Raw genomic sequence first — 22016 nt, 5'->3', positions numbered from 1 at the left:
TGTGCCTATACTTTTAAAAAAAAAAAAAATAGATTAAATTCGTAAAGAATCCAATAAAATCTTAAAAAACCAAATTAACCACAAAACATTTGCATAAATCAAGCAAATATTAATGTATTGACATTAATTCATAGAAGATGAAAGACAATTACAAATGCTAGCTACACATCCTCTGGACAGGGGCTTGTAAAGCTTCGTGAAAATATGCAATATTGGAGCTTGATCATGCATGGGAACAATTGATTATTCCTGTTGATCTGCACATACATATTCCTGTTGATCTGCACATACATCAGTAGCAGAGCCAGAAATAATTGTTAGAGTGAGGGCAAAAATAAATATTAAACTTCTTCCTTGTCTTTCCTAAAAGTAATACGTATAACAATATCCACACAAAGAATATTGCATCTATTTCATGAGTAATATAACACAAAATCATATAGAAACAGGAAAAAAAAAATTACTTTGAGAAAATATAAGAGACCTTTTACAATTATTCATGCACCTATAGTCTTGTATAGCATAAGAATATATAATTTTTAGTTACATTAAAACAAAGCCATGTTTCTACTTGGAAAAAAGCCATATCTACTTTATTTTTTAAATACATAACACGAGTACTTGTGTTATGTTTTTTTTTTCCCTTTGTTGAAAAAGATTCACGAAATTCATTTTATTGATGTAGTAGGCCTTTGGTTTTGAATTTTGTAACATTTCATTTCCATTAAGTTACAAAAAATAATTATTTCTACATTTATTTATAGACAATATAATTGGGGCACAATTAAAATATCTGAGAATTGCAAGGGTCACAATGGGGGCACAATTGAAAATTTATTAGAAATGCATAGGTACCCCATTCTACTTCTAGATCCGCCTCTCATATACATGCATGATCTCAAGGTGAGGCAACGCATCCTTTACTGAATGGCATACAAACTTGTAAACGGGCAGTAATTCCCCTAAAAAAAACTGTTTGTACAATTTTCTTTTACTAGCAGTATATAGATTATCACGGTTAGAGATATGATAATTAATTTAAATTTTAACATAAATTCAAATTTGACAAATGTGTAATGAAATGCATTCAAACGTGATAATATATACACTTTCAGTGTACATAAGATCAACTCAAAAATAAGTCGGACATAGACTGGGACTTTAACAGTTTAACTTCAGCTATTGCTCATTATTATATTTAAGTACCTTATATTTTACTACTATAAGCATCCAAGCATGAAACAACATAGCTCAACTCAGTAACAACAATGTGCCTGAGTTGAAAGGAGAAAGGAAACTACTTGAAAAAGAAACATAGCAATCCAACACCATATAGTAGCAAGCACCATTTTTATGCAGCTGGTTTAAGCTAAGAGATTTTCTGGATGTTCACCATGGAACTTTGGCACCCTTATACTTCTTCAAGGCAGCATCGCTGTCAATTGTTCCTGTTTGTGAATCTTCTAGGACTGGCTGATACTTCATATTTCCATATCGCCTACGAGCCTCACTGCTGTCAATTTTTTCTGGGGCAGAATACATCTCCCTGTTTTGCATTGTTGGTGCAGGAAAACGTGGCTGCTGTGAAGTTGCTCGGAAGGGAGCAGGATTCTGGCCAAAGTATGTAGGAGATCCATTACCATTAGCCCTTTCATAACCTTCTTTGTTGTTGATAGGCTTTGTTGGCTCTCGAAAGTTTGGAATCTGATTCTTGCCATACATTCTTTGTTCATCCTCATCTGAGTCCATCTTACGGTCCTGATCTGCCGAATTCAAGCCTGTGCGCCAGTTAATAGTGCTTAAAGGGCCAGCCTTATTTGGCCGGCTAACATCAGTCTGAGAATTGGTTCCATAATTAGGCTTGATAGCTTCAGCTAGGAAATCCACAGCGGTGCCAATGTCATTTGTAGGCTTGCTCAGTGGATGGCTAGGAGTGATAGGACGATGGTTGCTACCAGGCCTTTCATAGTACATATCTTTGTTTTTGGTACCAGTACCATGATCCTTACCTGCTGAGTTTGGGTTAGCACGCCAATTAGAGATAATAGGAACGGAAACTTTGGTAACTGGCCTGCTAGCGTCATCCTGAACTTTGGTCAGGAAATTTTCAACCTTCTCGGGGCGATCATAGGCCGGACTATGTTGTTCATAACGTCTATGATCGGCCAAAGGCTCATCAGGGCTATACCTGTACTCCACGATTCTTTCAGTTTTCATCACATAGCCTCCTGTTCCAGAGGTGTACTGGACGATCGGATGTTTCTTTCCATCAGCATCCACAATAACAGGACGGCATGCATGATCTGAATAGCTGGTCCCTGAAGGAGCTGTGTATCCCCAGCCACCATTGTATGGTTCCACTTCCTCGTAGTTCTTGTATCCTCTATTCATTGGAGCTAGAAAAATTATGTATTCTTGTTACCCTCTACAAGGGGTAGTGAAAGGATTTTCTCTCTCCCTACCAATAAAAAACTCCACAACAGGTCCTTATATAGAAGAATTCTCATGGTCCATTTCCAGGACAATTCTTGCTTTATGATATAATACGTATTCCTTTTACTTTACATTGTTCTATTTGCATCTTAGATTTTCTATAGGTTCCTCCATGATATTGGTGTAGGAACCTAATTCTGCTGATGACACCAGTATCACGTCAATTAGTCTGCAATAGCTGTTCCAATTTGAATTTTGATGCCAACATTAGGGTCTTACTTGCCCTTGTCGTGTAGAATTTACTGAAGCAACTACATCAGACAAGGTGAAATTTGCTGACCATTAAATATTTTCAACAGATATGTAGATTTTTCTTAGCCCATTAGCCTCTTAGTTAAAGAATACTTGAGCACTGTAAGTAGATAAGGTAGAATCACTTCAGATATCAACTAGACACAAATGGTGAATAATTTTATCTGTTCAGTAAAGGAAAGAATCAGAATGAAACTCAAACCTTTAAGAATCAGCTGCAGTCCTGTGGGTCAAAAGAATTTGTTCTTGCTGTTTCTTTCAGACTAGTTATCAGCATCTGCATTCATTCTTTGGTCTCAAAATCAAACACAAAAAAAAAAAAGAAAGGAAAATTAAGTTTTTCAAAATAATTTTTTAAAGAGAATGGAAATATAATTACAACCTTTAAACTTTAGATCACTTTATTTACTTTGTTTAACTTTTCTTTAGCAAAACCAGAAAAGCTAAGTGATTAATTACTTAATTGAAATGTTCTTCACCCTGGCCAGGGAAAAAGAAAAATTGGACCCTTTACTTTGAACTTTTACTAGTTAACTTGTAGCTGATTCCTCCTTATCATAAAGGAGTTGTTTCTTCTTCAAGCTCAAGGCATGAATAATCGCATCCAGTAATGTGCCTATCCTAATGAATATTCTAAGCGTTTGCTTGAGACAGTATCTGCAAGATTTTATATTCTTTAAGAAAGGTATTCTGAGCAGAATAATGTTGTTGTAGATCAGTTCTGCAATATCTTGGACTGTTTAAGCTGGTTCTTTTTTTTTTTTTTTTTTTGGAATAACTTGTCTTCAGAGATTCTTTGGCATGAACTCGTAGTCTTCTCTTTTAGGTACTGTAACATTCTTTTTATGTGAATACAATAAGAAATATGAGCTCAAGATTTATGGATATTGTAATTATTGTGTTCTTTTACAGTATATTTATGTACTAATCATTGCATTGCATGTTTGATTTGCAATCCACAACTCCCTAACTAACGTTTAGTTGAAACAATAATCAAATTACATGTCTTTCTTAATACCAAAACAGATAATATAATAATGTCTTTTTAGGTAAACCATGCATTCTTAGCTGGTACAAAAATATGGTACCTTTTTCTGAGAATTATTACTCAAAATTTTTTATCAACCACCGCTCTAGTAAACATCCGTTTGGATTGATCATTTTTTCAAAAACAAGTTTTTCAAACATAATGCTACTGTAATACACAATAACTTAAAAAATATCTCATCCATACAATATATCAAATATTTCAAAAAAATTTTATAGTAAAAATTTTTCATATACACTGTTATAGTAAAATTTTTCAAAAACATCCCCCCAAAAACAGCTAATCCAAACGGAATTTATAAATTAAGTTCTAATATCATATTTGCTTAAGTTCTAATTATAATTAAGTTCTAAATTCCTTTTAGGGGCATTTTCCCTTAATAATTATAACAAGTAAATTGGGATGGAGACAGTATTTAATCAGTGCATTAATACAAATGCATTGAATCACCATGTTTTGGTTTCATCTCTGAAACTCATTCGGTTCATTGGACATATAAGGCGTGGATAGGGGCAATCACCTCCAAGATTCAAAAAATAAAATAAAATTGTATTTTGTTTCCCTTTTTTTTTATTGAAGATAAAAATATTTCAATGACATCATTCTAAAGTAAGATTTCGCTCCTCAAAATTTTTACCGAAATTATTAAGTTCCTCTTCCAAATGTACGTTTTTAGAAGTCTTGCCTTCAATTTATGTCTCAATTCCTGCACATGCCATGACTTAATTCATGATTAGAAATTTATATGGAGGGATTATGAGAGCAACAGAAAGCCTCTAAACTATGCCAAGTTCTGAAATCATATTAAGTCTTGTCTTGAGGGCTTAATGTTTTCTTGATTGAGAGTTTTTCTCAGCTGGTCTAAGCTAATCATCAACTGAAGGAGCTTTTTATATATGGGGCTAGGGACTAATATGAAGGCACTTATTTGGCTCAAGAATTCCATCTCAAGAGGCTAACACTTGAAAGCAATGTTGCCTCAGCAATCCATCTTCTCTTCAATAACTTAGGAAGATTATTCAATTGATGGTAAGGTACCCTTAACAATAAGTAAATGCCAAAAAAGAAAAAAAAGAAAAAGAAAAAAGCTGCTCATCATTCGGCTAAGCATGCCTGATTTCTTGAAAACAATGTGTAGAAGAGTAGTATCATTTGTTTCTGCTGTCTTGATTTCAGACTTCTCTGCTGGAAAATCTAATGATTATGCATGTAACAGACAACGTAGATAAAAAGGGAACATCTTCATAGGCTTATTATTGTCCTTTTATAGTCTAATTGGTATGAAAATCCTTTTTCATGTATCAAATGATGGAACATGATCGACATGCATAGAGAGGTATGCCATTCGCTTCAAGATATTCCTATAGGGATCCTGCTCTCGCTTCTCAAGTAAATATGCTATGTTCTTTTCTACCTCAGACTTTATCTTCTTGTATAATATCTTAGTCAATTTCTCGTCCTTCAAACATTCCTTCATGCCTTCTGTCTCTATTGGTTTCCCAAACAGAAAGTAGAACCGGCCAGGGATCTTTGGGTAAAAGCCTGGAACAAACAAATCTTGGTGGGAGACCTCTTCCCCAGTTCGTTCAATTCGGTTCCTGGATCCAGATATAGATTGAGATGAACACAAATAAGTCGATATTGTACAATGCAAATAAAATTTTATAATATGGATATGATGGAAATGTGGCAGGATGTCAAAGATGTTACTCATAAAAGAGATTTCACCTCAACTTTATAGCTTTGTGATTTTGCTGTCTTATTTGCTGGTTCAGAAATGGAATCCTCATTTGCTCATTGAAGTCAAGGAATAACTGCCAAATTTCAAGAATAATTAGTCTATACAGATATTAAGCTGATGGTATCTTCTTATGACATATAAGGCCGCAAAGCTGATGGAAATATGGGTTCTGCCACACATAAAGATTCAGGATTATATGGAATACACTGATTAGGGATAACAAATTGTGGCTTTCAACCTATTCTGGACAAATTCAAGTATGCAACAGGGCATATTGTCCTTTATACTTACTACCATCTTAAGACAAAAATTCTGAAATCAGAACCTCTATTTTGCTCTGTTTGTTAAACTGATATGGATGTCATGTCAATACAATGAGTATAAGTTCATGTTACCATGCTAATGCTAATTTGACATAAAAAAACTTCATATTTCTTTGCCTCATGGAAGTAATTGTGACTGAGCATCAAAAAAAAAAAAAAAAAAAGAGTGCGAGGCCAAATTAAGTGAAGCACAGTAAGCTTACCTCCACAATATCATCTACCCCAACAACTCCAAAAGGTACAATTGTTACCCCAAACTTTACAGCCATTCTAACGAATTCGGGTTGCTCAGGCCAAAATAGCTTGTAGCTTTCGCCCTTGGAACACAGAAAAACATGAGATAGAAAGGTCAGATTTATCTTACTCATTAATGGTTGAACCCGACTTATGAGCAATGCTGTGGTGCCTGAATATTTCATATTCATATAAGAGCTGCATATTAGCTGAAGATGTGCTCAGAAAAGATTGAATAGTAGAAGGAACAGGGCCGTCTGCAAGAGGAAGAATTAATAGAGAAAGCCTCCACTCCTAACATGTTTAGACCAAGCCAAATTTGGTTAATGTATGCGAAGAAAGAAATAAAAGGTTTCACAGACATTAGCAAAAAGGTTATCTGATCTGATCACAGAGATCATTTTACTTAAAAATATAGAGAGAGGTTTCATTTACTTGTGTGGATTGAAAAAGGGGGCTTGATACCCCAAGGAAGGTCTTCCAGATCAATTAGAAGAAGCCTTTTGATCATACATTACAGCCATCACTGGACGATATGCTCTCTGAGAAATTGGTTCTACAGCTTTCTTTCTTATTGGTTTTAAAAATTCAGGTTTCCAACATTGTTGGGCTGAAACATAGGCCTATTGTTTGAGTCACTTAAGCAGGATAAGCGAAAAAAATACAAAAGTTGAACATGCCTGATTATTCAGCATAAACCAACACTTCTTATGGGTAGATCCCAGTAAATAATGGAGAAAGAAAAGTATAATGAAAAATCTGTCAACTGGCTGAAGAAAACGAAAAAGGAAATTCTTCATACAGAGTTAAAAAGATATTATAACGGCACCTTACCTTACGGTGGAGGGCCTCACGCACACCACCAGGATAGAGAAGAACGTGTGATTTAGCTGAGAACAACTTAAAGAGGTTTCTTTCTGAGACAGGTAATGCACCAAAGACTTCGAATAAATCAAAGTTGGAAGACTCTGCATACTTGGATCGAAAATTTTTAGTGAACATCTCAGGGTGTGATAGACCGCGGACAACCATATTCTTTTCTCTCAAGAATCCTTCGACCAGGGAATAAATTTCAGCTCCAAGAAGCATGTGATAACCAACTAAGAGAACTGGTCCTTTATCAGGAACTCCTCTCAGACCCCTCACAATATTTGAATCTTCCAATGTCGAGTACATCACTGGACTAGTTGCAAGACGGTAGTATCTGCATTTCATGTGATTAAATCAAGGAGATGACAAAGCGCCAAGGAAGAACCACATATTTTGGAAGCCAATTCCATTAGGAAACTATAACTCATTTCGCTTAATCAGAATGCTTGACAGGTGCCAGGACATTTTATCAGGATTTTTTTATTCTGAATCTAATCTGTTGTGCATTTAAACAATAAATTCATCCCAGTATAGACTTGCAATAGAAATGACTACTAGTCCTAGTTGTTGAACACGTCAAGAAAAGCAATCAGAGTTCATGTTTTGCTCTCTAAACAGATAGCTATTAAACTGTTGAGCCCATAAACTTTATCTGTGAAATTTCAGGTGAACAAAAAATGAATAACGTAAGCTTCACTGTATATCTGTTATGGCCTGTTGTTCGAATGTTGGATTTAGAAATAGTTTCGCACTTCTCAAACTTTATAGTTGGAAACTAGAACGCCTATCTAAGCTATCACTCCTCCATAATTGACACTGTGTAACATGTATCCAAGTTTGTCATCAACTAAGTTATTCTTTTTTCAACATTAAAAGAAAGGATGAATTCTATATTTATGTTCATTTGGCATTGACATGCTGAAAGTTTGGACTTCAAGTTCCGCTGTTACATTACAGAACTTGATCTAAGCATGACCTGATTAGTAGAATAAAGTTTCATGAGGCTACATCTATAGTATCTAGAAATCAAAATAACTTAGTGTCTTTTATTCCACATACCCGAGAATTTTGTCGAAGGCCAACTTGTATTCTGACAAGCTAGGAGGCACATAATCTGAGACTTCATCACGCTTAGTCTTACGACGGTAGTGACCGGTACCTTTAATAACAGTCAGCAGATTAACAGTACCTTCCTGCAAAAATTTAGTAAACTGAAACGTTAAGACCATACAACTTTCACATCTCAACCAAAAAAAAAAAAAAAGGAATTTTAAAAATCACTTCACAGACTGGTCAGCAAAATATGTAATGCGCTAAAAGAGAGTTAAATTTTGAAACAATTCATGCTATATTGAATTGAATTTGAAGTTTAGTTGATGTAATATTAGGTAATCTGGCTGAGATGAAAAAGTATGAGATAATAAAGAGCTGATTGAAATTACTAGGAAATGTTGTCCACTCTAACTCTGAACTGAAATTTGAGTTCTTTAAAGCATGGGAAAATTAAGGTGGCCACGTTTCTGTCTCTAGATAGCAGTGCATAGCATAGCTCTTGAAGTAAGAAACACTCTCCTCATGCAGAGTTGTCAAAGAATCAAGTACACAAGCAATTTTATCCTGGATTATGGTATTTATTCAATATTGGACGACGTTATTTGTCCATATCTATCATTCTTAATAAACAGGTGGTTTATCCTCCTAGTAACTAAATGAAAGTAATAAGGCATAGTCAACAACTTTTCTTCAAGAATGAACTTTTTATTTGTTCAAAAACGTTACGTTCTGAATTTGCTCTCGAATTAATACCAAACTAAGTGCTCCACAGCTTCCTGAATTCCAGGTCCTTGAATGATCCTCCATGAACATAAGGAAGTGATATAAACATCAGTATCCAGTTACTTTGGGACGTCTGCTGTACAATTATCTTTCGGACCGTTTCTTCCATAATGTTGTTTGGTAGCCCCAGGCAGGCTTGGTTCTTTAGGACTGATTTTGTGAGGGTTAAGATGAAGTCCTACTTAGTTATTTTGTAAATTGTATCCATATTTACTCAGTTATTTATAGGTACCAGCCATAGATGGCAAAGAGTTCTGACCTGTTTTGAAGTTACTACCTAACTTTGTACACATTTACTACAGTCAATTGGAGACAGAAAACCAGAGAGAAATACTTCCAAATATTCAATCAGGTTCTTGAAATTCCTCTTACAAATGTTTACTCTGCAAATAACTACAGCTCACAGAATCACTTTTCAACACTTCTAGAAACTTCTCTTGTTATGATATATGATCTCAGCTTAGATTAAATGGAGTTTCATTTCATTATTAAGGACACCTGGTCTCTCTAGGAAGAAACTATCTGTCTAAAGAAAAGCAGTGCGTAGTTGACAAACACTATCTTTGAGGAAATGAAGGGTATGTCTATATGCTCATAAGACCAAATGAAAGGCCAGGAGAAAAAAAAAAAAACTTTTCAAATAGTCAGTGGCTTCCAACTTAACAAGAACTGAGGTTTCTCATATAGGGACATATAAGTTTGAGAATGCTGGCAATTAGAGTATACCAATAGAAGAGTGTGGCCATTGTCCTTGAAGCCCCGGAATTTGCAGTTCCCTACAGTATCTGAAAGTCGTCTTCCCTCATCTTCGCTTGGAAACATATTATCCTTCCCACTAAAAGTCAAAAAGACTATCAAAGCTAAGGGAGATGGCATTTAGATTTACAGTTAGGTATAATACAGGTGCATCTTTACAAGAATAAGAGGGAAAAGGAGATGATAATGGTGTCATGTACAAGTGCACCCAAAAGAATTTTGGATGCAAAATAAATAAGCAAAAGGTAGATGCTGAGAGAGATATTCGTAATTGGCTAATCATTGAAGCAAAGCAACAGGCATGTCAGAGGATGCAGGAGATTTCTGACATTAAAGATAAAGACTGAAGACATGTCTGGATCATGAAAGTGCTAAAGATCCAGAATATGTGCAGACCTTGCCAGAACAAGAACTTCAGCTTTGACAGCATGGAGACGGGAGTTTGCATAAGCAGCAGCAGTTTTAAGCATCTTCCGCTTCCAAGTGTAAAATTCCACGGGTATGATATCGGCTAACCCCTTCAAAGGAAGTGCAGAAGATCATAATGCAAGCTGTAGCCTTTACAAAGAATATTAACCTTAAGAATCAGTTTTGGGGGAACAAGGTCACATCTCGACAACCGACAAGCAACTTTGGCGATCCATTATCTACCAGATATCGCAATCTTCCAAACTACTGGGTGATGCATATTCATCATTAACGTCAAAAAAGAGTCAGATTTTACACGATTTCCCTGCTGCTATCATCCATATAGTCAGATATCATCAAAAAAGAGTCAGATATCATCCATATCCATGAACTTCATGAGCTCTCAGGCTTAATCTTTTTTTTTTGTTCATTTGGAAACTTCAAAACTACAATATAGTTTACTTCTTTATGAAGGTGAACATGCACAAAAGTAATCAGAACAGACAGGTCAACGTGAAGAAACTAAAAAGAAAAGAATCAATGCAACGCCAAAAAAGAATGCAGAAAGAAAAGAATCCATGTAACGCCAAAAAAGAATGCAGCATAACCAGATGCAAGTTTCTGTTCTTACAGAAAGAGGTTGTGATAAAGCAGCCAGATTTCTGAAAACCTCCTTGGCGCCTTCGGCTAGAGAAAAGCCACTTGTATTCAACATTGCCCTCTTGATCGAGTCCCCTAGATCATGAAAGCAACGTTCTGTATCTTGTATGAATATTCAATTAAAAAAATTCTTTACAAATAGAGAATAAAAGGAAGAAAGAACAACACTCAGAGCACTTTGCTGCAGTTCCTAACTTCAGAAAAGGTTTTTGCCCGTCTTTGATAAATCAAGTGCATAGGGTAGCGTTACTGAAAGTCAGATGTTAGAGGAGAAACAGGTCGATATGTCCAGTACTGTTACTGCGGGGATGTATGAACTGCAGATATGTTCTATTATGACACTGAAGATGTCTCGAAATATGAAGATTCTACATATTTCCTCACATAATAAGGGGACAGATTTCACTAGTGCTTTGGTCATTGGAGACTTCAATTGTGTCAAATTTTAGTTTAGTGCTTAAAAAATCTTCATATCTACTGCTGTCCTATGGGATCTTGATTGTGGGGGACTAAAATATATATGTATAACTCAAAATTTAAAAGAGAAATTAAGAAGAACAAAATCAAAAATCAAAAATCACCAAATCTTACAAAGAACCATGCCTTAAAGTGTTCCATTATTCTGGTAATTTTTGTCATCCACAATCTTCTTCTTCATCTTCTTCTTTCTTTCTTTGAAATAACTTTTGTCTCACAAAATTTCCCCTTCACTCTCTGTTGATATTCTAAAAAGAAATCAACCTTGGCAAAACTCCTAACTGTATCCCGAAAAATTTTTTTCATTTGGAAAATTTCAGATGGAATATAAAACACATGGGGTAAGAATTCCAATCAGGTATTGCTATATAGCATCGAATGTGTAGAGGCCCTTCACAGTTTCAACTTAACCAAATCATAAGCCTGAAAAGCCAATTTAGACCATATTCAAAATTTCAAAACAATCTCAAGTTCTTCTCTTCACGAAAGTGTATGTAAAAAGTCAACAAGTTGCAACGTTTGCAGGTTACGAATCAAGCATTAAACTTACAATAGTACCAGCAAGATTTAATTGAAAGTGATTTGAAGAATTATACTTTTTAAGATCTCAAATAAACTAGCAAACAAGACTTTGTAGGTTGCAAAATTCATTGGGAGCTTGTACAACATTATGGCCAAGATTATATCAAAATACTTGATTGGCTACCTGAAGTCATGCTGAAAAGGTAAGGCATCATAGTACAAAGTTGATCAGGCAAAGCCTCCAAGAGAGGGAGCAAAAGTCGAAGTTGTGACCGGCTATATGATGTTGCTGCAATGCAATTCAACCTTATTGTTAGTGGTTGCTGTATAAGCATACTTGTAATGAGCTGTCGACTGGCATAAATGAACTGCAACACTAGCAGGAGATAGATGTAAATGAACTACCAAAAGACTATAAGAAGCAAATAGTTTTCTTGAATAACCTGGATTGATTAATATTACAACCAGGTCAATCACAGGATTACGAGCAGCAACAGACAATGCAATGCATGCCCCAATAGATTCAGCAACCAAATAGATTGGCTTCTTTGGAGAAGATGCACTCTCAAGTTTCACAGCATTCTCAACAAAGTTTACTAGCCCTGCATATGTAGTATACTTCTTTTAGGAGCTTAAGAACATACAAGCAACCACAACAACAGTGTACGACAAATAAGACGTGTAACATTCTTAGTATTGGTGCAACAAAGTGAAAATCCCAAGAGTTTAATTCGCAAAGAGTACATGCCAAAGACATCCAGTTCACTAATTTTAAGGACCAATGAAAATCTGATTTACGACTAAGAATAATGGTTAAGAATGTGATGACATTATGTCAGAGTGCAGTCATAAATGCAATGCTTCCAGAAGTTCCATTTACCCAACATTTTCCTGAATGCTCTCAGTACTTAGCTCGGAAAGTCTTTCCGTCCTAACTCCTTTTATGCACAACAGTACAGTATAACATGTACGAGCAATTCGGGAAGCCAACATACTACAAATCAATCTTTTTAATTAAGATGAAGACCTTGAAATGGCGTGCGATCAAAAACAGGAATGTGCATGCACCGAACTTCAAAAACCCTGTATCCAGGCAAACCTCTTTGGTTAATACAATAATGGCATTCTGTCTTCCTATAAAATCAAATTATGATGCCATGAATTTTATGCAAATAGTAATAGTTGAAACTGTTGGCTAATAGTTCAGTTCACAATATTGAAGGAATAGGTTATTCCTGGTGCAGATATGCAGGCAGAAAGAAAAGGACATAAAACTGAATTCCAAAAACTATAACCATCCGAGTTGAACAAAACATTAATTTGGTTTGACCTATAGTAAAGCTTAAGCTGGCAGCAAGAGCATAATGTGGCGAACCTGATGGTTATATAATACTAGAATGGATTTGTACACTTTAAATCTTTAGTGCAATTTAGACAGAACAATAAACCAATGTAAAACGCAATAGGTGCTTGAGCTTGCTCCTCCCAACTTTATGTCAGAGAGGAGTGCAAGATAAAGTTGGTAAATGGAAACTACGCAAACAATGTGCTTATAAGGATTCTAAGTAGAACTTACTTCCCCAGAGCTTTATGCTGCAAGATCAAACCCAATCCAAGTCCATCTAATCCTACACGCACAAAAGCTAAAGTAAAATTCCAACTTCATATGAGAATTCTGCAAATCACAATTTCCTTTGCTAGTAGAGTGAAAAAATTACATAACGAACAACCCTCAGCAATACAATGAACTCAAATAAAATATCCAAGAAAAGTTACCAGGCAAGTACAAAAGAACAGGTGAATCCTTTAGAGGACATCCACATTCAATGGGGCAAAACCACCGCGGTGGCCCGTAATCTGGCCTAACTATGTCTTTTTCTATCTCTAAGTAGTCCTTAAATGTCTGAGTGCCAAATCCGTCATCCCACAAAGGCTGCAATATCTCAGCGGCATCATTTGCTCCCTCATTACCTTCAAAATAATCTGCTGCCAATGTCTTTCCAGAACTACTCAAATCCCCAATGTTCTCATTCTGTCTCGCTGCAGAAATTCCATAAACCCTACTTGAATTAGCCCTGAACTTAATCAATTTCCTAGAACTCACACTTCTATGCCTAACTGAAGCATCCCATCTGAATTTTGAAATTAATGAACCTAACTGTGATACTGCAAAAGAATTTATTGTTGATCCCATGTTTCCTTCAATATGTCCCAGAAATCCAATCTAAAATTATTCAACAAGATTCAAAAAGACATGACATTGGTCCTTTCAAGCCAACAAAAGAAAAATGCTATAGAATTAGTACAAATTAGTTTGATATACTCTCTCCTAACAGTTCTATAAAGTACAGAAATATGTCACACTTTTCATGCTTACAAGAAACCAGCAAGAAAACGAAATTACTGTGAAAAGGAGTAACTGAAAACGTGCTTAAAAATGTCAAAATTTTTTTTTTTTTTTCATTGGTAAAGATACCTACTCATGTAGTCATATGAATTGTATGCATGAATTCTGAACCATGATAACAGCTTGAATGAACTTGCGTGCTGTAAGGAAACTAGTGATTTCTTCTTTTTTATTCACTTTTTTTAGTGATTTAGTTAGCAATTCCTGGCATTCTGGACTTCTTTGAAATGGTGGAGCTAAGGTACAACATTAGATCGCTAGTTGCGTGAGTTATCATACTTGATTTTTCATTTGTGTAATGATACATATCACCAGTGTATCACATATACGAGGATATCCATGTAAGAAAGGCCACATGTTAATATGTTTTTCTCAAATTTAAATAATCTACTTTTTTAAATTCTTAAACAAATTTGGGTCTGCTTAAATTTTGCTGCACATTAGCTTATAAGGATCATTTGTTCAAAATTCATCTTTTTTTAACAATACATACGTCTTCAGTTTAGAGTTGTTTTTGCTTGAAAATTGTGGATTATCAACTTATTCCCTTGCTTAATTCCAGTATAACTTCTTCCTTCATCTTTTTTTCCTCCTTGGCTCTAGAAATTGTCAAATGTCCTTTGACAAAATTTATTACCTTCCCTGAAATTGTTTTGTGGATCTGGCATACCCAATTTCTGAGGTGGCGGATTTTCCATCTGATACTCCTTAAGATCGCATGATATCTTGATCGTAAAGATCAGAATATCTTTCGTCAGGTGTCAAGTGTAAAATCCTGTGCCTCATAGTTAATTTCTTGATGAAGGCTTACATTTGAAATTCGCTGTGCTTCCTAATTCCTTTGCTTTTGAATTGTCTAGGAGATAATTTTCTTATTATTTATGAAGTTTGAATTGGTTAGTATGGGGACGAGTCACCCCCTTACCTTGAGAGTGTGTCACCAGAAAGGGTGATGTTTCCACTCCTTCAAACTTGCCTCTCAGTGGGATAAGTGTCGATCTAAATGCTTTGGTGTCAGATATGAACCTGAAGATTCTCTGGATGCTTTACTCCTAAATATAATCTTTGAACTTCGGATTAACATGTAGAAGCCTCGTATTTGGAGTATACTTGGACGAAAGAACATTCTTTCTTAGGCTCTTAGCCCTAAATACGTACTCCAAAACTGTGTTTCCTTGTCCAGATTTGTCGTTCAAATCGAGAAATGATTCCAAGAAGATTGTGTATCTGTAAATGCTCTTGATTGCCTACTTCAGTTAAAAAAACTTTTACTGAAAGCAAGAGACAAAGTTAATAGAGTCCCTAATTCTGTATTTTATGCAAAATAGAAGGCTTTTAATGATCATCTACGCAAATCTACTATTTCCCTCTTCTGAATTAATGACCTCTTAGTGGCCAAATTGTTTTCTCATACGACTCTCTTTTCACAAGAGATTCTTATGCCAATGAAGATGGATAGCTTTTGCCATTTGTTCTTCTGGAAGTCGTGCTTGCAACTTGAATTTCTACAGGTGACGCAACAAAGCCAACTAATCTTTTGTGAAAATTTCTGCAGCTTTTGAAACTAAACACTTCGATTTGCAACTCTTCTTTTTGTTACTTTTTCTGTCTCCTATCTTGTTCAAGTGCTTCTCACCTCATCTCCGACATGATTTAGGCAGCGTAGCACTAAGTAAGGTGTTGCCAACATGATAGCACCATTGTTGGTCAGACCAATCACGTGCTGGGCATTCTTTGCCTTCAGGGCTGGTGCTATGTTTTGCTTATTGGCAAGCAGCACATGCATTTGCCATCATACCGTGCACAGTATTTATCGTACATCATGCATGCATAGGCTCCATTATTCCAGGATCGCTGCTCAAAGAATGCCAGCTGAGGATTAGTGGAAGATGATAAGGCTGTATTACAGGATAAATTCAATGAGTCTACCGAAATCAACGGTGATCCAAGGAGATAACGAACGTATATATGTGATATGCCATGTGCTTATGTTTGCATAGATATCGAATGGACATGATGCAAATTGGGGTATAACGGATTTATTAGATCAGGAACTTAATTAGAACTTAACATGTTCAGATATGTTTAACAATAAAAATAAATTTTTTTTAGTGTAATTGGAACCTTTCACTTACCATCCATTTTTCGTACAACTTAATTCATCCCTCCCTCAAAATAGAATATTTTTAATTAGTTAAGTGGCCGCATAGGCAAAACTCCTAAAAGCTAAGGGTGCATTTGATAAAATTGAAATTTGACTGTATTACGTCACTAAATTGTAACTGGGAGGGTGTCATATTTGGAGTTCTATTCCTCGGCTGTTGTTATAGTCACCGCTATTGGTTTTTCTCTTGCATTTGCCATCTTTTCGAGGTTTAAGTGGGATGAAGGGAAGTTTAAGCTTTTGTCTTCATTTCTGGGGTGTTGATGACAGTGTAATTTCTTTCAATTTCTGTCGATGTGCCATTCTTTTTTTTTTTAATTTTCTATTTGCTTGGTGTAGGCTTGACTAATTTATATATATATATATATATATATATATTCTGTTTATTGGCCTAGGTTTGCATATAAGGACACTGCACAGTCCTTACTTAGCTTCTAACCTTCACGCTTGTTAAATCTAGCAAGTTTGAGAAGAATGCAATTGTCGTGAAGTATGCCCGTCCGATCCTTATTGCAAATGTATTTATTTGAGTGAGTTTTATCCTGTTGCACATAATTCTTGGCTGATTCTTGATTTTTAGTCTTAGCTAGTTTCTGTACTGTTCTATGTTTGGGGATAGCGTATATGGCAATTTTGGGTGGGGATGAGCTTTCGCGAAATATTTTCCTAAGTAAAAAGAATGGAATAAAAAAATGGATTTTTTATTTCAAAAAATAAAGGGAAAAAGACCTAAAATGGGACTTTAAAAAATGCAATAATTTGGGCCCAAACACATGGTTTAAAAAGGATTTTTGAGAAAAAGGGAGTCGCCCTTAGTATTAAATTTAGGTGTTTTTCAGTAAAAGAAATGAGAAAATCCCTTTTAGACTACTTCAAATCTTAATGAGAGAAAATCAGTTTGGGAATCACGGTTGAAGAAAGGAAAGATAAAGATTCGATTAGTTCGAACCTAGGGCATCCTTTCAAACTAAACTAAACTAGTTATGAGGTTTAGTCAAAATTTTCCTAATCTAACCATAAAACATTTCAAATTTGGATGTTTTTATATGAATGTAGACCTAAAGCTAATGAGGCATTGGGAGGGGCTAAATATCCTTTCAAGGTCTAATTTGAGATATCTCACATCCGTAAGAGAAGAGGAAAAGAATGGTTTAAGGACTTGGGTGCTTGGACCACATAATAATTTGGGTTAACCATTTTGGGCCAATGGATTTCGATCCAAAATTTGCTTGAGCCAGCCCTTGGACTCGAGTTGTGATAGTTGATATCAGAGCGAATCTCACGTTATCTCTACGTAGGGTGAGCCAAGGCCAATGGACTATGGTTCATCGAACGGGGGCCACCTCTAGAGCTCGTTTAAATTCTGACGGGTTTTGCGAGGACGCAAGATCCTAAAGGTGGGGAGAATGGGATACCAAGTGTACAATTTAAATTCTGATGGGTTTTACAAGGACACAAGGTCCTAAAGTTGGGGAGAATGGGATATAAAGTGGACAGTTTGAATTCTAACGGCTTTGCGAGGACGCAAAATCCTAAAGATGGAGAGAATGAGATATCCCACATCAGTAAGAGAAAGAGGAAAATAATGGTTTAAGGACTAGGGTGCTTGAGTTACATAGTAATTTGGGTTAACCATTTTGGATCAGTTGATTTCGGTCCAAAATTGCTTGGGCCAGCCCTTGGACTCGGGTCGTGACATAATTAGTGCCAATGCATTAATTGCTAAACTCTAGAGTAATCCTTTAAAGGGGTCACAAGTATGCAAAATAAGACTCAAAAAGATAAAAATTATAATTAATATATATGTGTGTATATATCTTTATCTTTTATATTATATAAGAACAAGTTTTGGTCAAAAATAGTTTTGAATTTCAACTGCATGGGCAAGGGCATTTTGGGATTATGAGGTTGTATGGAGTGTAGTTATAGCGCAAAGTACAATTTATGATATAATGTGTTTTCTTGTGTTTACCAAAATGCGGGTGTATTTTTTTTCAAATGTAGTGCGAATTTTTCTAAGGCATGGACATTTCAGGAATGTGAGGTTACCTGTATGGTCTTTTTACTAGTAGGTACAAGTCATAATGGCTTTTATGTTGCTGTAATTACTTAAATGCATTGCACCTTATAGAGGTGGCAATTTGTCCCAAGTCCCAATGGGTTACCCATGCCCATTGGGACTTTGGGCGGGATGGGTACTGGAATTTGATATTGGTTTAAAATGGGACAAATCCCAATTGTACCCATTAATTGATGGGAAATTTTGGGAAATACTTGGGTACCCATTGGGCTCAAATAGCAAGGGCTCTGTTTGAATTAGTTATTTTTTGGGGTGCTTTTGAAATATTTTATTGTCGCAGTGTACATGAAAAATTTTTGCTATAAATTTTTTTTGAAATATTTGATATACTAATATGGATGAGATATTTTTTGAGTTATTGTATTTGAAAATTTTGTTTTTTGAAAATATAGCCAATCCAAACAGAGTCTTAGATTCAAAAATTATCTTTAACAATTTTTATTGTCATACCAGCGAATATAATCTAGCAGTCTTCATAGTCATTATCCATAAGAATTTCCAGCATTTCAGTCAGTTTAGACCTGTCATCCTTGGACAATGATGAGGATAAATATTCAACATCTTAAGTGCCTTAGCCATCTTGATATATGTTGGAATATGGCTGTATTATATCTATCTTTTCCTTTATTTGTTAATCCAATTTTTGGTGGGAATCCTGAGTATAAAGCACTTGCATGTTTATTTAATAAAACTAAAACAAATTTAATAAATCAAAAATATTAAAGTTATATAAAAAATAAAAAATGAATTAAAGGAAAAAATATATATAGAAAATAGATTTGGGTATTGGGCGGGATCAATCTAAACCCATCCCAAAGTGATCCCGCCCAAGTTAGTCCCAAAACACATATGGGTAAGATTGGGCCCAAACCCATATGACTCGGTTCCATCTTAAACCCAAGTAAATCCCGCCCATCCCGCCCATTTTGCCACCTCTAGCGCCTTATGTATCCTCATCAATGTGTGTGTTTGGTTTTCGCAAAATATGGGTGTATAGGATATTTATGCATAGCTTTCTTGTTCTTTTCATTCCTTTCATGCTAATACCCAACAACTGACATGAATAAATTTAGATGCACAATTTCTAACAGTGGCTTCAACTTCCAATTCATAAGTGAGCAATTTATTCTAATTTTGGCTACATCGTATCCAAACTTCAAATTCAAATCTTTGATTAATTAAGTTTTGTTCCAAATTTCGTATTTACTATTTCTTCAATCGTAACATAACTACTCTAAATTCTATTCAAATGACGAACAATGACTGGTAACTTACTTGAGTGGTTAGAAATACAACATCTCACTCACAATTGGAGTATTATTATTCAAGTGATTGAGAAACAAAAACCATAGTACTCAAAAGATGGAGAACACTATTAGAAATTACTCTTTGTCAACAATCAGGTAATGTATGAAAACATGAACCATATAAAATAAACTCTATCTTTTCTGACTTCTACTTCAATCACTTTTAGTACAGTGGTTGGCATGTATCATTTCACCTTACGTATTGATATGCATCAGTTTCATTGCTTATTGAGACTCAATAGTAGTACTTAAGGAATCAACTTCTAAATTCCATTCGTCATCTACACCTTAAATGATATTTTTCCCGTTTCACATTTTTTTCACAGTATAATTACATTTTTCATTTCAATTTTATTTTGCCTCAATCTCATCTTGTAAACCAAAACCACTTTTGTAAAAATAAAATTTTCTATCTAACATTTTCTTCTAATGCATTTTTGCTACACAGAGACAAAAGGCTGGAGCACTAATTTATAGTGCAGACATAGAATTTTTCAACAAATTGCTCTTATCCCATAAAAGGTACTAATCTCTAATGCAAAAGTTCAATCTATTTTGACCACAAATTCTAGTAGCAAAACTGAATATTTATGGATTATTGACAACACTACTCCGATCCAATAATTTCAAGAAATTGACAGGCCACTCATTCCATATGTCTTCATCTCCCACATTGATAGAAACAAAAAATCCATATGTTCTGACCTCCCTAGATTTACTATTCCCATTCAACCCCAACCTACAACAGCAGATCCACATACCAGACAAGTCATCATTGTTGATCAGCAGTTCGACTAACACATAGCTAATTAATAAAAATGTATTTAAATATATTCTCACTAATGTTATGCAACTATCAACCAATCACACTAACTCTAAAACCTATCCAATTAATAAAAAATGTATTGACAAAGGCAACGAAAGCGAACCAATAGCTTACATTGCTATCGTACCCAACCAAACATCATACTATAGATAATGGAGGAAAAATATTATACGTAAAAGTAGTTTCTAATAATATATTTAACGGTTTTGCAACTCTCAACCTATCTACAAAATAATAGAGACAATCCAAACGGATGCACAAAATCGATAGGAGAGAATACTACTACCATCTGTAATAAAAAATTAAATGGAATAAACTACTACTTTGACTTTATGTAAATATTAGTATCGGCTGCAACATGATGTTGTTATATACTATATGCAAACAAATTAGGGAATAAAAGTTATGAATTCTGCTTTTACGTAATCTTTGATTCTTATGAATTTTAATACACAGTTATCCTTAATCTTTTTCATGGTTTTCTTTTTCTTATTAAAAATTAGTGGTCAATGCTACTATTTCAAATAATAACTACTAACTACCTTAAATCAGGGGCACCAAACTCCTACATGATGCATGGGCTCCCCTTCCCTAGTGTATACACACACGTGTATCCATACACACACATAGGTACTTGTTGATATGGTCCTCGCGCAAGGTGCGAGGTTGCCGAGGTTGTCATTGAAAAGGTTTTGGAGGAGCAAAACGAATATAGTTGGATGGTCTGCTGTAAAATTAGGCATGTAATGAGATATCTAATGCTAATACCAACTAGATATTTCTTAGTAGATTTTTGACTTGTTGGTAATATGAAGTAATAGAATAACCAAGTTCTTGTGATTTTGCTGCACCACAGCAGTCACGGCACCTTCTATTTCGCTCACGATAGTGTTCCTCTAAGCTAACATATTTTCTTTTTGGAGCCATTATGAACAGATATCTATGCTTCTGAAATAGAAGACGCAATGTCTATGGAATAGTTAACAAATATATATAATAAGAATAACTAAATACATATTGATATACAGAATAAAGTAAATACAGATATATATATATATATATAATATTTAATCAACATAGAAAAGTAATGTGACAACATATACCAATCATAGAAAGCAGATCGTGACTCCATATATAACCAGAGAGTAACATAGCAAAAACAATCAACTCCAAGTAATAATGAAATTAGGACTATCAACTTTGCGTAATGATAAGAGTGAACACTAAGCATGTAAATTTAAAAAGAAATAGATGAAAGCACATAAGTAGCAACAACAGAAAACCAATTCAATGCAACCAGACAATGAATTGCCAATTGGAAAGAAACAGCAGGTAAACAATAATTCATATAAGGACAAACACAAAAAAAAAGAAGCTAAGAATGGTATGTATAATGAGAACAGAAAGAACAATAAACAACATACTTAGTGACCCATAACAGACATCTTTTCCTTCTAGCTGAAATCGCAGCAATTCTGGACAGAAGACAAAGCCTTGGATATAAAATGTGGAAGACGATTTCTACTGTGGAATCTAATTTAACAAGGATCTCTTCTATAACAATCTTCTTGGTGCTCTCACAAAGCGGAAAAACTAATCAAACGCACAGGAA

At 35.0% G+C, this 22016-nt stretch overlaps 1 protein-coding gene across 2 annotated transcripts; it reads right to left on the bottom strand.

The window, feature by feature from the left end:
* Positions 1 to 5019: 5019 nt before the first annotated feature.
* On the bottom strand, positions 5020 to 13905 carry LOC113729333 (phytyl ester synthase 1, chloroplastic). 2 transcript variants are annotated; one of them, XM_072080740.1, is made up of 13 exons: positions 13397 to 13905; positions 13197 to 13248; positions 12648 to 12703; positions 12064 to 12222; positions 11805 to 11909; positions 10593 to 10717; positions 9950 to 10071; positions 9524 to 9632; positions 8021 to 8154; positions 6926 to 7295; positions 6061 to 6174; positions 5522 to 5607; positions 5020 to 5391 (listed from the first exon to the last, which is right to left on the bottom strand). In XM_072080740.1, exons 1-13 carry the CDS (start codon positions 13812 to 13814, stop codon positions 5088 to 5090), a joined length of 2154 nt encoding a protein of 717 aa, XP_071936841.1. In that variant the 5' UTR covers positions 13815 to 13905; the 3' UTR covers positions 5020 to 5087. The 2 variants fall into 2 exon arrangements, with proteins under 2 accessions (XP_071936841.1, XP_027109441.2); XM_027253640.2 differs by having other exon boundaries at positions 10593 to 10696.
* Positions 13906 to 22016: the final 8111 nt, after the last annotated feature.

The sequence above is a fragment of the Coffea arabica genome, chromosome 2e (assembly GCF_036785885.1).
Source record: "Coffea arabica cultivar ET-39 chromosome 2e, Coffea Arabica ET-39 HiFi, whole genome shotgun sequence".
NCBI classification, from domain to species: Eukaryota; Viridiplantae; Streptophyta; class Magnoliopsida; order Gentianales; family Rubiaceae; genus Coffea; species Coffea arabica.
The sequence above is the reverse complement of the archived record's forward strand: the minus strand, read 5'-3'. Positions and strand labels throughout refer to the sequence as shown.

What these genes read in the sequence shown, in the direction of transcription:
- LOC113729333 (XM_072080740.1), bottom strand. Translation starts at nt 13,814, where the DNA reads ATGGGATCAACAATAAATTCTTTTGCAGTATCACAGTTAGGTTCATTA. An exon ending in TGATCGCACGCCATTTCAAG is followed by an intron (nt 12,223 to 12,647) that starts GTCTTCATCTTA and finishes CTACATATGCAG; the next exon opens with GGCTAGTAAACTTTGTTGAG. An exon ending in CTTTATCACAACCTCTTTCT is followed by an intron (nt 10,072 to 10,592) that starts GTAAGAACAGAA and finishes CTTCCTTTGAAG; the next exon opens with GGGTTAGCCGATATCATACC.